General features: G+C 35.2%; 1 protein-coding gene across 1 annotated transcript in view; it reads right to left on the bottom strand.

Moving 5' to 3' along the window:
* Aplf (aprataxin and PNKP like factor) overlaps window positions 1-16,668 on the bottom strand; it is a 52,413-nt gene that overhangs the window by 13,263 nt on the left and 22,482 nt on the right. The window contains exons 7-8 of the mRNA XM_042683120.1: window positions 13,995-14,332; window positions 10,087-10,212 (exon numbers count right to left, since the gene is read on the bottom strand). Coding sequence (XP_042539054.1) covers window positions 10,087-10,212; window positions 13,995-14,332 — 464 coding nt within the window. The remainder of the gene's footprint in view (window positions 1-10,086; window positions 10,213-13,994; window positions 14,333-16,668) is intronic.

Here is a 16,668-nt window from a genome sequence, read left to right as displayed (position 1 = left end):
CTTCAGAAGATTTTCTTCTTTAAAGCAAAATAATAGTCCATTGCGTATATACAGCATATTTCTTTTATTCATTCATCTATCAATTAAGTTAGTTCCCTGTCTTTGCTATTGTGAATAATGCTGCAATGAACACAGGAGTGCAGGTAATCTCTTTTATACAATGATTTCGTTGTCTTTCACTAATCCTTGCTAGATTGTATGGTAGCTCTATTTTTGATTTTTGAGAATCCACAATATTGTTTCCCATAATGGCTATACTAATTTTCATTCCCACCAACAGTATGCAAGGGTGCCCTTTCCTCTACATTTTGCCAACATTTATCTTTCACATATCTGTAGTAGTCATCCTAATGAATGAGGTATTATATCATCAGCTTTAATTTGCATTTTTCCAGTTAGTGATACCTATTTTCCATATTCTTGCTGGACACTTGTATATCCTCATTTGGAAGATATCTATTGTGGTCCTTTGCCCATTTTAAAGTCAGCCTTAGTTTTCTTGATATTTACATATTTGAAATATTAATACCTTTCCAGATGTATGGTTTAGAGATATTTTCTCCCTTATTCAGGTTCTTTATTCCATTGATTTGTTTCCCCTGCTGTGAAGAAATTTTCAGTTTAATATTTTCCCTCTTGTGTATTTCTGCCTTATTGTCTGTTCTTTTGGGGTCATATCCAAAAAATACTGCACAAACCCATATCATACAGCTTTTCCATTTATCTTCTGGTAGCTTTACAGCATAGGGTCTTATATTTTAGTCTTCAGTCCATTTTGATTTTTGTTTATAGTATGAGATAAAGTTTTAAATTTCATTTTTCTGCATGTGGATATTTATTTTCCTAACACCACTTGTCAGAGACCATTTTTCCTTCCTTTTATTCTTTTGATGTTTGTTGACAACCATCTGACAGTAAAATGCATGGATTTCTGAGCTTTCTGTTGTGTGATGTTTTAAGTATTTTTTAACCTATTCTAAAGTCAAATAGTATCATGCCTCTAAGTTTATTAATTTTTCTCGATAGTTTTGACTATCTAGGATCTTTTATGATTCCAGAAATATTTTTAGAATTATTTTCTTCTATTTCTATAAAAAATAATGTTGGAATTTGTGTGTGTGTGTGCGCATGTGTGCACATGCACCAGTCCTGGGGATTAAACTCAGGGCCTGGGTGCTATCCCTGAGCTTTTGTGTTCAAGGCTAGTGCTCCACACTTTGAGTAACAGCTGTATTTCCAGCTTTTTGTTAGTTAATTGGAGATAAGAGTCTCACGGACTTTCCTGCCCAAGCTGGCTTTGAACTGCAAGTGCCCAGCAACACTGGAAGTTTGATAATAATCTGAATTAGCAGAGCATTCAGGGTAGTACAGACAGTTTAGCAATATTAAATATTGCTAAAATATCTATAAATTATTAAAATTTTTCATTTATTGGTGTCTTTGCTATTTTTCCATTAATGTTTTATAGTTTACCATGTACATGTTTTCACCATATTGGTAAATTAATTCCTTTGCATTTCTTTTTTGAAGGTATTATGAATGTTTTTCTTTAATTTTGTTTTCAGATAGTTGACTTTTAGTATTTACAAATACTACTGACTTTTATGTTGATTTTATATTCTATAACTTTACTGAATTCATTTACTTCTAACAATTTTTTGATAGAGTAGGGATTTCTGTCTATATAAAAGCATGTCATCTGCTGTATTTTTCTATTAAATAGGAAACATGGACATTTGTTTTGGTACCTTTACAACTTCTTTTTTTGGGGGGAAAGGGGGGTTGCGTCATGGGGCTTGAACTCTGGGCCTGGATGCTGTCCCTCAGCTCTTCAGCTCAAGGCTAGCACTCTACCACTTGAGCCACAGCACCACTTCCGGCTTTTTTCTTTTTGCTTATGTGGTACTGAGGAATCAAACCCAGGGCCTCAGGCATGCAAGGCAAGCGCTCTACCACTGAGCCACCTTCCTAGCCCCCCTTTACAACTTCTTAAGAAAAATAACCAAATGTACTCATTACCTTACTCATGTAACTATAACCCCTCTGTACAACATCTTCACAATAAAATAAAATTTTTTAAAAGAAAAATAACCATTTTTAAGTGAAAGAGTCATCTGCAATACAAGCAAGTTTTTTAATTCTCATTGACTGGAGTACAAAACAGTTTCTGGACTGAAAATGACCTTTCAATAGTTAATGCTAATTTGTAATTATGATATTTAGTAAACTTCAGTCTATGGATCCTGTCAGAAAGCAATCCCGTTGAGAGGCAGTTTTTCTATTGGATATATACCAGAGTATTCCTAGTCTTAACTATGTTGAAATGACTGTCAATGTGCTGAAACTGCTTTGCACTCAACACTTATAAACAAAGTACTCATTGAATCTTTTTACAGAAACCTAAGACTGAAATACATTAGAATTTCCTGCCATTAACAATTGGTATTGCTTCTCCAGGAAATGATGAAAATTTGACAATCATATTAATCAGAGTCAATTGTAACAGGTTCCTGAGGTACAACTTACTCAGCACTGTAAGACATTAAGCTCTAGTCAATTACTCAGGTCACCTGGGAACACTGAGTTATTTACAAATGTTTAATAGAGAGATGCTACTCCATCTAGGAGTATTTTGTAGAATCAGAAGAGCTGAATCAGAATGTAAGTCAAGGGCAAATCTGTGAACCAAGCCTCTTTCTTTGTCTGAAAGGCAAACATAGAACTAGTTTCTTTGTTCTCAGGGTTAGATGAAATAATATATATATGAAGAGCTGTAGGCTATTAGGCCTTTCACAGATATTAGTAATTTTTTTCTTAATAAGTCTTTTATTGTGGAAATACCATACAGAGGGGTTACATTTACATGAGCAAGGTCATGAGTACATTTCGTATCAAGCATTGTTGCCTCCTCCTTTGTTTCTCCTTATCATTCCTGCCCTCCCATCCCCCCTTCCCCACCTGCCAACGTTGTAAAGTTTGTCTTTCGACATAGCATCTTGTACATTTCATTGTTGCATAAAAATCAATTTCATTTTAAGATGTCCAACAATATCTGAAAATCCTATGTGTCAACAAAAGTAATTCACAATTAATACTAAATAGGTAAATTTTTCCTTCAACAATACATACAATTCTGCTTGAATGTTTCCTCAATCATATTTCATACATTTATGCACTAATTTCTAATACTTGGCTAAGCAAATTAATTCTTAAGAATCAGTTATTTCATAGGACATACTATCTTTTCCATATAAGCTTACATCAAAGACAGGTGGCAACTATGAAAAAAAATCAAGGTGACAAATTTTCCCTAGAATAATACACAAGTCCATAAGATTTTATAAATCTGAAGTGATATATCTAAATTCAACTTCAAAATTGGTTAACATGGATTCATTCATTTTCATGTATGTACACATTCTATTTAGTGCTTAATTTACCAAGTAAGACTAGGAGTGATGCATGAAATTCTATTACTCACCACAGGAAGAGAATGAGTCAGAGACAAGAACAACCATCAATGGGCTATGCTGGATATTATGTATCTAATGTTCTAGTTCAGACAAGTGCCTTAAACTAATCAAATCCATCAAATAGAGTGAGAGTCTTTTAACAATAATCAGTGTACAGCACAAAAGAAATTAGTTAAATAAGTAAGATATTTAAAAGGAGAATGCCTTCTAGTTTTTTTCAAATTACCTTTATTTTCAAATAGAATTTAATTTTGTCAGAAAATGTTAACAACGCTTATATCTAGGGAAAAAAATTAATTTTATAATTACATATCCTGTTCTAATACTAAACCTATATATTATAGAAGATATGAAAGTATTTTTACTATAATATTCATCTAATTATGCTATCAAAATTAATTTTCCTGTTTCATCCTTGGATGAAATTGCAGAAAATGAGATATACCTGCATATGTATAGCTTCTTGCTTCCATGTTCATTCTATACTGACAAAACTGTGATCCTACATGATAATATCTGGTAAACCAATTTTTAAAACATGCAAATTAAGCCAGGCACCCATGGCTTATGCCTATAATCCTAGCTACTCAGGAAGCTGAGATCTGAGGATCACGGTTCAAAGCCAGCCTGGGCAGGAAAATCTGTGACACTCTTATCTCCAATAAACCACTCAGAAAACAGGAAGTGGCAGAGTGGCTCAAGTGGTAGAGTGCTAGCCTTGAGCTGAAGAGCTGAGGGACAGAGTTCAGGCCCCATGACTGACCAAAAATAACAATAACAACAAAAAAACGAAAACATGGAAGTTTAAGCAGTTGGCATGTAGTATAAGACTACTTACCATAGTATACACAACCCTGAGCATACCTAGATATATCAAAAAAAAAACTGAAATTGACCAAATTCAAGAGATTAAAATAAGACTGGAAGCAAAATAATAATGATAATCAAATATAAGCCTAGCATTCAATTAAGATATGTTTCTATTTGAGAATAATGTGTATATTGTTTCTAGTTTTCTAAATATAATTTGTTGATTATTTCAGTGGGTTATTTTATGATTCATAACAATTTAGTATTTTTCACATATGGTTATAGTAAAAATAAATGGCAAGCCAATAATCTGATTTGACCAAACTAAATTGAAAAATTGTATCATCCTGAAATAGTGAAAACATTTTCTAGCACTGAGCCGTATACAGTTAGTAAATAATTTTCAAAAAATTTAAAGAGGTTGGGTGATTGTAGCTCATAGCTGTAATCCTAGCTACTAAGAGGCTGAAATCTAAGGATCATAGTTTGAAGCTAGCCTAGGCAGAAAAGTCAATGAGACTCTTATCTCCAATTAGTCAGCACAAACCTGGGAGTAGGGGTGTGGCTAAAGTGGTAGAGGGCCAGCCTTAAGTGGAAAAAGCAAAGGAAGAGCCCCAGTATAGGCACCCAAAGAAAAACCAAAAATAAGGAAGTGGTGCTGTAGCTCAAGTGGTAGAGCGCTCGCCTTGAGCTGAAGAGCTGAGGGACAGCACCCAGGCGCAGAGTTCAAGCCCCACGACCGACTTTCCAATATTTCTCTAAATGAATGCAAAATTTATATTAAAACATTTTCACTTTTCCACATCATTATTTTATAAAGTCCTTCTCCTGTTGCAGGCAATGAGTAATCCAAGAATAAATTAAAGAGTATGTTATTCATTTATTCACTGCTTTATACTTCACAGAATATTTTGAACCAGATTAATTTGTTCTATCTCAGCTACATTCCTGAGGCAGATGGAATGGATTTATCAAATGGTTTTTAGTGTCTTTTAAAGATAAAGAAACTATGACTTAGGGGTTTATGCAATTCACCAGAGCTCTCCTTACTAATAGATACAACTGACATTGAAGCCCATGTTTTCTGACTCTTTACCTTCTACGATTCATATTACACTAGTCATTTCATATCCCCATTGTAAAGTACATGCCTTAAAATTTTGAATATTGAGATAATCAGGAGAGATACAAATGCTATAAAATCTATTCAAAGGTAACCTTCAAAATACAGACTTTGAACGATACAGAAATAAAAGGTAAAATGTCTGTGACTAGCAAAAAAAAAAAGAAAGAAAAGAAAAAAGAAAAGCAAAAATGGAATGTTAAAGAGTAAATTGATCATAATAAAACATTGGTTCTGCTTAATAATGATAATAAACCTAATAGATAGGATTTTGCATAAGTATTAACAATTATGTGAGAGGAGATAGTATGCAAATACATATTAAAATTCTGCAATTAGAATTTCTATTATTTGTTTAACTAGAAAGTTAATGATTTCTTCAAATTACCTTATCTGAAGGTTTTTTTGTTCTTTCTTTTAGCTATGCTTTTTTGTCATTTTGTTAAATATGGAGGTCTCTTGTTTTTTAACTATACTTTGTCATGATATTAAAATGATGATTACCATTATTATTTTAGAAAGTCATGACCAATTCTGGACTGGAGGAGGGATAAGATTTGATTTTGATCTCACTAGCTCTATTTCCTTATTTTTGAAACAGTAGGTAAAGTAAACAACAGTATCTCACATCCTCCAAAAATCTCTTATAAATAAAATTTACTGGAGAAAAAAAATTCAATTTTTATTGGCAACTAGAATCAGAACGTAAAACAGCTTAGAAGGGGAAAAAAATCTTCCCTATTTATATAGCTATGTTTAGATATAGAAATGCATTTATTAGCACTTGTAGGCTAGTGGCCTTGAGTGATTTCTGTTGACTATTCCCTGCTCTCAACTCTTTTTAGAGGCATAGATACAACAATGTTTTATACCATTTGTCTTATCAAGTCTTTGTACTTTTCTCAAGAATAGTCACATTTGGATTTTGCTTCTAGAAAAGATGTAAGGCACCATGGTGAACCAATACTCTTACAACTAGAAAAAAAAAAACCTGACAGATTATTACATATATGACAGAATTGTAATACTATAAAGTAATTGGCATATTTGACAGAGCATTGTATAGTATTAAAGATTCATTTAAGCAGAGTACTGGTGGCTCACAGCTGTAATTATAGCTACTTAGGAGACAGAAATCAGAAGGATTATGATTTGAGGTGAATTCAGGCAAAGAAGTTCATGAGACTTCATGTCAACCGATGCCTGGGCACAGTGGCACACACTGTCATCCGGTTTGTCAGATGAGATCAGAAGGACTAGTGATACTGGCCAGCCTGGGCATAAAAATTTGCAATCCCACATCTCAGCAGAACAATTGGGGCATGGTGGTGCATGCCTGGCAACCCAGTTATAGTAGAACAAGTACATAGGGGGTTTGCAGTCTAGATTAGTATGGGCAAAAAGTGAGAGTCTACCTTAAAAGCAACCAGGAACATGTTTATCTTTATAATAAGTTTTTCTAAAAGCTTTTTCTTTCATTGAAGTTTTATAGTTTCTCAAGAGATGTTTTTATAATTATACTTATTCCTAAGTCTCTGATACTTTTTGATGTTATTATAAATATTATCTTTTTTTATTTTCTAACTGTTTGGCATTGGAATATAGAAATTCAATTGATTTTATATATTGATCTTCATATCAAAAAACCTTGCAAAGCACTTATTAATATGTATAATTCATCAGAAGGCTACTTTGTATTTCCTATGTATATAGTGATAATCTGTAAATGATGTTAAGTTTCATCTCTTCCTTTCAATCCTTATCCTTTCTTTTACATTGTCAAGGTGATGTACAGAGGGATTACAGTTACATAAGTAAGGTAATGAGTACATTTCTTGCCAAACTTGTTAACCCTTCCCTCAATTTTCTCCTTTCTCTCCCTCCCCCAACACCCCTCTCAAGTTGTACAGATCATTTCCAACATATCGTCTCATGTATATCGCTGTTGTACTGGTTCCCTCTTGTCCTTTGTCTCGCCATTCTGTTGTTCCCCTTCCCTTCCCTAATTCAAATTCCTTATCCTTTTTTTTCTTGGTCTTGTCTTACTACACCTGCTTTGAACTTCCACGGCAAAGACAAATGGAAATACTAACAATTGGCCTCCTTGTCTCATGTCTGACTTTGAAAGGACACTTTTAGATATTACTTCCAAGAATATTTGCTGTACTTTCCATAAATATTCCTTATAGTAATGACCTACAAAATCTGTTTTGTAGTCCATTTTTATCATGAGTAAATGCTGATTTCTGTCACTTTGGGGGATGTCTATTAATATCTATTCTGATCATATGGTACATCATTATTTTTAATATTATAACATGGATTCCTGAAAAAATTCATTCCTTAAAATAAACCCTATTTGGCCATATTACATTTTCCTGACTCAGTTTTTAGTTTTCTCTGGTACTTACCACCACACTGAAAAGTAAGCTTGTCTCGTAGGCTTTCCTTTCTTACTTTATTCTTGCTGGGTTTTGTAAAAACTTATCAGGGTTTTTTTTAACCTTTTGTGAAATAACCTATGCAATAATTTTTTTCTTGAAACAACTGATACAACTTGCCATTAAACCAATATGACCTCTAATTCCTCTGAGTACACTTAATTATGCATTCAATTTCTCTAAGGTTATAGGACTGTTTCACCTTCTTTTTTTGCATCTGCTTTTTAAAGTTGTATTTTTCTAGAAATCTGTCCATTTCTCTTAAATTTTCATTTATTGGCAAAGTCAATCATAACATCCTCTTATCTGTATTATGCTCTTTCTGCTCAATGGAGCATTTGCTTTTCAGAAACTAATTTTGTCCTCTTTTGAAAACCACAATCATTAACACAGTGACAACTTGAGGTGGCCAAGTAGGTTCAGTAATCTGTAGTTGAAATTTTCTAAAGAAAAGATGGTTATGTTGGGATAGGCATAGTGGTACATTCCTGTAATCTCAGGAGGGTGCTGGAGATTGAAAGGATCAAAGTTCAAGGCCAGCTAGGTAAAAAGTTAGCTAGACCCTATCTCAATAAACCAGCTGTGGTGATGAATGTTTATAACCTTAACTACAAGGATAGAAAGATAATCATGGGCTGAGCCTTGTGAAAGTGTGAGAAGCTAAAGAATAACTGAAGACTAAAAAGAGCTGGGAGAGAGGCTCAAGTGGCAGAGTGCCTGCCTGGCAAACTCAAGGCCCTGAATTCCAGCTGCAAAAATGTTGTTCTAGTATTATCTATTCTAGTATTATCCCTATTTTTACTCTGGTAGTTCAGTTCAATTCAAATTCACCAATTCCTTAAATGAAGCTTTCAACAAGGACAAGATCCTTTCCCATCTAGATCCTTACTGCGTAAAGGGGGGACATTCTGATAATGCAACATTCTTAAAAGACAAGCCCTACTCTGCTCATGGTACAGAAACACAGAAGACAGGCACTCTTACTCTTCTGTTATGATTGAGTTTTAGGTGTTGGCAAGAATGGTAAAGTAGCACAAGTCCAGAAAGCAGAGAGAGTCAGAGATAATATCTTCAGTAGGTATGTTAGAGGGAAAGACCTTATATTACCTGATCTGCATTCTGAAGTTAGAAATAAAGACAGTTTCAGGTATTTATAATATTTGAAACTTCAACAATTTAGGATTATCTAAAAGAAACAACGTTCTACCAATTAACAAAATAAAAATGTGTTATTTATGGAAGTTTAAAAACCATAGGCTTGATGACATTTGAGCAGATTCTCTTGCTCAAAGTAAAGAAAAGAGTTTAGATTAATGTACAGACATGAAAATAAAACTAGGAAACTAGACGGGATGAGTAGGGTTGGAAAAGCTGGGGGCAGAATAATAATGGGGTGAAACTAATCAATATATATATACAATAGAATTCTATGCTTCCATCAGAAAGAATGACACCACCCCATTTGTTAGGAAATGAAAAAAAAATCATATTAAGTAAAGTAAGCCAGACCCAAAGAAATGTAGTTTCCCTCATTTGCAATAATAAACCCTCATGGTTTCCCTCATTTGCAATAATTAGTATATGTTGAGGATAATTTTATCAGATGAGCAGCAGGAAAGCTCTAAAGCTATGTATATATAACCATATAAGATGATGCCAAGCAAAATGAACCCCAAGATCTAGATATAAGAGATCTTTCTTTGTTGTTGTTGTTTTTAATGCACTATGTAATTTTTTTGTTTCTTTCATATGTTCTTCCCCCTATAGTATATCCCCTGTTGTCACTGTACTTGATTTTGGTATCCTGTATCTTGTATATACAGTTATCTAACTTGGAGAGGGAAAGGGGAATAACAAAATGCTGAAACAAGGACACAGGATGACCCATTGCAACAATGATACCCATAAGACACTATGCTGGAAATGAACTTTACAACTTTGGGGGGATGGGGAGGAGTGAGGGAGGTCAGGGAGGGAAGGGATAGTGGGAAAACAATAAAGGAGGTGGTAACAATGCTCCACAAGAAATTGTACTCATTACCTTACTCATGTAACTGTAGCCCCTCCATATAGCATCTTTACAATAAAATAAATTTTTTAAAAAGATGCATTGTACACATAAATTGGCCAGGGTGAATTTAAACTCCTTTGTACAACTATTTAAATATAAGAAAAAATAAATTTTAAAAAAGAAGAGAATTTCCCATCAGAGGTAGAGCCAAACACTCAAGTTCCTTACCTGTAGCAAGATGCCCCATAGGGGCATTCAGGCCGGCTATCAACCTCTTCTTCACCCACAACTTGTACATCTCCATAGTCGGCGTCACCAGGGTGGCTGAAGCATTGGAAATGGACAGGATTCTTCCTATGATGGTGACAAAGGACTACTGTAGATATCTAGTGGCTATGGCAGGTATCAAGCAATACACAACTGATTGTTTTAGAATAAGAACCCACACACTATGTTAATAATATAAAGTTGATGATATCTAGTCAATACAGGACTCTCACAGAAACTATAAATCTCTAGTGTCAAATGCTTTATAAGCACACATATGTCCATAATAAACACATAATAGAAATATCACCAACATATGTTTCTTAAAAAGTTTAAATAAAATACTTACATCTATGCACCATCTGCTAAGAAAATGAGCAGAACAAATCCTTTTAGAACTCTTCTACAACATCCCATGTGTCCTCTTAATCATTAAACCCATTTGACTACACAAAGCTCATTCTACTGTTCTAAAAGTATTTCTCAAACTCTTCAGTCCCAGGCCTCTTTCACAATCTTAAAATTCATGAAAATTTGGGATAGTGTTTGTTTATATGGGTTATTTTAGCTATTGGAAATATGTAAGGATGATAGTGGCACTGTGGCTCAAATGGTAGAGTGCTAGCCTTGAGCACAAAAAGGCTCAGGGACAGCACTCAGGCCCTGAGCTCAAACCCCACAACTGACAAAATAAAAATAAAAAAGAAGCTGGGCACCAGTTGCTCATGTTTATAATCCTAGCTACTAAGGAGGCTGAGATCTGAGGATCATGGTTCAAAACCATCCTGGGCAGGAAAGTCGGTGAGACTCTTATCTCCAATGAACCACCAGAAAACTGGAAGTGGTGCTGTGGCTCAAGTGGTAGAGCACTAGCTTTGAGCTGAAGAGCCTAGGGACAGCATTCAGGCCCAAAGTTCAAGCCCCACAACTGACAAAAAAGAAAAAGAAAAAAGAAAGTAAGTAATATATAAGGAGAGATTGGAAACATTTGTCCTATGGGTTGGAAATTTCAAGATAAGGACAGCATTTGGCAATTGCCTCCTGCTGAGATATAACTTGATGGAAGGAAGGCAAAAGTTGTTACAGATAAAACATGAGGTGTGGACCTACTGTATAACACCCCACTCTTATAGTACCAAGAAAGCAAGAATTTACTCGCGTGAGAAAGGCATTAGTTCATTCATGATAGGTTCCCTACTCCCATAACCCAATCATGTTTATGCTATTTTCAAATATTTTAATTTCATGTGTATTTTACATGCCATATAAATTATTATTGTTTACCCTAACCAAGATTAATTTCTATTTATACCATATTTTCCTCCTAGATGTCTAGGCTTTCATTTTCAGGGTCCTTCCTTCCTTCCTGAACATTGAACTCTTTTCTTATTGTCTAAGCCCCAAGACAAGAAGTTTGGCAAGTGACAAAGAGCAAAGAAGACTCATTGTCCTGGCTGCCTCTGGTGTTTTCAAATGTGAGGGCTCAGCACTCCTCATTCTCACTTGTCTTCAAGATACTTCACAATTACTAGAGGTGAAAACATAGTCATATCCTATTAACTCTGAAATGATTTGTGTGACCTTTCATAGATGAAAGTTATAGATCAAATTAAGGAATAAATATTTTATTCATTAGTAAGAAATAATTCCAATTTATATATTATTTTTAAGGTTTATTAAGGAAATATACAGCCTTAATAGAAAAACTGTATAACGCCAAAGAATAAACGTTTCAGAAAGATTTTTTTGTTTGGTTTTGTCAATTGTGGGGCCTGAACTCTGGGCCTGGGCGTTGTCCCTCAGCTCTTCAGCTCAAGGCTAGCGCTCTACCACTTGAGCCACAGCACCACTTCCGGCTTTTTTCTTTTTTGCTTATGTGGTGCTGAGGTACCGAACCCAGGGCCTCATGCATGCAGGGCAAGCGCTCTACCACTGAGCCACCTTCCCAGCCCCTTATTTTCCTTTTTTAAAAAATATAAGATGACTATTTCATACAGGCCAGACTTGAACTCTTTGTATAGTCCAGACTGGTCTTAAATTCTCTAATTCCCCTTGCCTCATCTTCCCAAGTGCTATCTAAGATCACAGGTATGCACTACCACATCTGCCTTCAGAAAAACTTTTTTGGAAGCAACAGTTTCTACAAACAAAGCTAGATGTTATTGTGTTGTTATTTTTTTTAATAAAGGGCAAGATAAAATTGCTTTAGAAATGTCAAACCGCTCTCTCTCTCTCTCGCTCTCTCTCTCTCTCGCTCTCTCTTGCTCTCTCTTGCTCTCTCTCCTTTCTTACCCATGGGCAAATGACTGAGGCAACAATGGTATAAACGTAGGGGAAGTATAGAGATAGGAGATTAAGAGAACATGAGGCTTGAACTAAACCAGTAACATTGAAATTGAAGAAAAGCTACATTTAAATGGGATTTTATGATGTATACAAATAACAAGAACTCAATATATGTCATTTTCTCCCTTTTGTTACAAAAACATTTTGGATTTTTGGTTCCAGTGTTAAAGATTTTGATGTATCAATTATATCAAAATTAGTTTAAAAAAACTAAAGCTAAGGCTGATTAAAACTAAACATGAATAAATGGTTATAGACAAAATATTCAATCATCCTCAATCATCTTTTAACAAAAATGAATAAAAAATTTTAGCATTTATCCAAATACTAAAATGACAACATACTTTAAAAAAAAAATTGGAGGGCTGGGAAGGTGGCTCAGTGGTAGAGTGCTTGCCTTGCATGCCTGAGGCCCTGGGTTCAATTCCTCAGCACCACATAAGCAAAAAGAAAAAAGCCGGAAGTGGCACTGTGGCTTAAGTGGTAGAGCACTAGCCTTGAGCTGAAGAGCTGAGGGACAGCGCCCAGGCCCAGAGTTCAGGTCCCACAACCGGACCCCAAAAAAAAAAAAAAATTGGAGCCTGTTCTAGAGCTTGAACTTAGGGCCTGAACTCTTCCCTGAGCCTTTTTTTGCGCAAGGATATTGCTCTACCACTCCAGCCACAGGTCCACTTCTGGCATTTTTGGTAGTTTAGTCATGATTAGAGTTTCATGGACTTTCCTGCCTGGGCAATCCTGAGATCTCAGCCTCCTAAGTAGTTAGGATTACAGGTGTGTACCACTGGCGCCTGGCTTCTAAAATGAGTATGTACTTTTAAGAGAAATAATGAACATAAAATAAATAGAATATGTGATACAATTACACTTTTTGCATGGAAGACCGAAAATGTACTAGCATGCACTGTTTATGTTATTTATTTCGACAAGTTTCATTGGTAAACAAGTATTTTTGAAATGAGACTGTGTAATTATAGCCATGTAATTATAAACATTATAATGATGCCATAGCGTAAGAGATTATCATTTAAACTCACAAAAATTCATTTTTTAATTCTAAATACAAAATTAGAAAAAAAAATCTATTTTCATTAGAAAAAATTTAAAGGAAAGTACACAACTGTGGTATGATGCCAAAGCAATCTATAGTTATCTTAATAATTAGACTATGTACAACAACTATTTATGAAACCATCTCTCTAGTACTGAGCCATTACATAAGCAGGTATTTAAGTCTGAATGATTCCATTTTCAAGTCTAGATTTGCCAGTATTTAGACCTTTGCATTAGTCAGCATGTCTACCTATAAAACATTTAATTCCCCATTGTATCTTAAAAGCCTCTGGCAGGATTTGCTAGAACGCATACAGAAAGTGCAACCCAGTGATAACAGTAGAAACATGGTAAAGCTCCCAACCTTTAAGTCAGTGGGTTTTTATTAGGTTTTTAATACACTATAGCACAGATCCCCATGGCTCTATGCTACTGAATAGTAGCAATATATTCTACCTCTGAGTTCATTTTACCTGTAGCAGTTTGCCCCATACATGCAGGATGTCCTCTTGACCTTGTTTCCTTCTGAATCTAGTGGAACTGAATCAGTTGCCTTTGCATGCAAAGTTTCAGGACTAGAGGGATCAGAGCCAGAATCAGGATGGCATCTGTCAGACTCAGTAGGGAATGACTTGCTTTGGACACTCAAACAACTCTCAGAACAACTTGCCACCTTGTCCTCTTCATTTGGTGTTTCCTTAGTCACAACTTCGTGTTCATCAAGAACAGTTTTGTTTCTCTGTGTTTTAGTCTTTGTACTGTTCACATTTGTATTACTTAATGTAATTGGAGAAAATGAATCTAGTATTTCCTACAAAAGATCAGGGAAAAAAATCAGAAACCATTAAACTTGCTCCATGCTCAAAAATAAATTTGATGAAGATATGTTAGAACCCATTCGGACTAAAAAGTATGTTTCCTTTGAAATGGTCTGAATAAGTTTCTGTTTAACCAATTTAATTTAAAGGTGCTCTGCACCAAGAAAATATTCTTATTAGAATTGTAGAACTTTTTTAAATTTACGCCTACTACCAGCACAAGGAATAAACCTAGTCTTGTTTAAAAAGACCTCTAATGACTTAACACTTCCTGTAGAGAATGAACATTGCCCAGATAAATGCCAGTCATCCTGATAACCACCTCTAGGCTCATGACAATGTGTTAACTACACATATGCTCACTCCGTTGTCAAATAAGGATTCATGTATGATGGATGTCATCTAGAAACTAGTTTCATTGCTTAATTCCAATAGCTCAAATTTACTAACATATTACTGAAGTAAGGAGGTCAGGTCTGGCTGGCACCATATTGGCCACATGGTGGATTTTAGGGTCTGGCATCTTGCCTTCAAGCTGGGGGAAGAAAACCACCTACCCAGATCCCTGGAGGCAGGGGTGGGCACTTGGCTGATAGGTTACTGAATCCAGTGCCTGGGACTGGGAATTTCCTGAGGATCTGCCCCCTGCGCTGACCTATTTAGGCCTGGACTAGCCTAGCTGCCAGGAGGCCATGCCACGTGAGTCTATGTGATCTTGTCCTGTGTCCTGTCTCCTGTCTCGTCTCCAGTACCATAGCATCCCAATTCAGCTCTCCATTGAAGGTGAATTGGCTTGTTCGTATTGTTTTTGTTCTTTCTTTCCTCTTTTGCATGTTTCCTAGAGGTGTTATGTGTATTTGGGGGACTCTGTAACAACGGGTGGCCTGCAGTCTGTTAAATGTGTAATAAAGACTCCAATATTCTATATTTCAAAGTGTGGCTTCTGGTATGATTTATCTTACAACATTATTGGGCTAAAACTAGGTGTTTTAATATTTTTTTCTTTTCTTTTTAAGGAAACATAGTATACAACTTCAAAACATTACTTCAATGACTATCATCTTGCTAATGAACCTAGATTTTATAATAGTTCTGTATACTAACAGATAAGCAATGAGAACAGCAATTACTTGGCTATTTCTTGGCTGGTGGCACTAAACCATACATTCTACTTCCAAACTGCTCAACTACTCCCCAATCTCATCCTGTTCTACTGCAGAACTAACTGGCACATTCCAGCAACTAGAAGTCTGAACTAGGAATTGAGTAATCCTAACCTGCCCACTTACTTGACAGTCCAGTTTTCATTTTCCCTGTTTAACAGTGATCAGCAGATCCACTAGATATCCAGTACGTCAGTCTCTGGTTCATGTTGGTATTTAGAAATGGCAGAGATAATTCTCTTAGAGTGTCATTCTCCTCTTGATTTCAGAAAGGGAGGCAATAACTTCTCCCAACAAACTGCAAACTCCCCATACCTTAAACCTTTCATCCTCTCTATTTTCTTTATACAAAGCCTGGGAGTAGGAGGGTGAAGTCTTCATATACATTTCAAAAGGTTCAATGAGGAAGAATAGATCCTCATTGCTGGGAGCTCCTTTCAAATGTGAGATACTTATGTTTAGTACCTCTGACCCCAGCTTCTGGCCATAGCAGTAGTTTGAGGGAGATGGAGGAAAAATCACCCTAAGCAGCCTATCCCATTTATTACAGGGGAAAAAAAAGACAAAAGTAGGGAAATGATAAATTAGAATACATTCCTATGAAACATTGTGCAGAAATTGAAATAAGAGTAACCTCTCTAAAGATGCTTTTAACAAGAACAGTATATATACTATTGTGCCATTTAGCTCCTTGTATATTTATATGTCTACTTGTATAAATCCAATTAGAACATTTAGAATCATAGAAAAGTATTAGTAAGACAATGGGATGGAAGAACAGGACAAAGCTAAGTTTTCCCTCTTTATTCCACATGTTCCTATAGTCTATTTTTTAACACTAAGCATGTATTAATGTTGTGAAAAGCCCAAAGAAAATGAAATATAAGAAAGAAAATGTATAACATCATATTCAATTTCCTATTTTAGTTCCACAAAATATAGAGAAAACTCTCTTTTACTTAAAAAATCACTTTAAATCCCCACAAGGAGCATGTTTAACATGTTAACTTATTTTGAAGTGAAAGAAACATGAAAGCCAGTGACAATACTATGGACGAGGGATTCTTAAATATATTTGAAGAAGCTCCAAACCTGGAATTCTTAATTCTCTTCATAAAATTCCATGAAATATTGATACAGAAAAGACCCTTGGCATTCAAAATTTA

Source organism: Dipodomys spectabilis, unplaced genomic scaffold (assembly GCF_019054845.1).
Source record: "Dipodomys spectabilis isolate Male_0828 unplaced genomic scaffold, ASM1905484v1 ptg000079l, whole genome shotgun sequence".
NCBI lineage: Eukaryota > Metazoa > Chordata > Mammalia > Rodentia > Heteromyidae > Dipodomys > Dipodomys spectabilis.
This window is presented reverse-complemented; position numbering and strand designations above follow the sequence as displayed.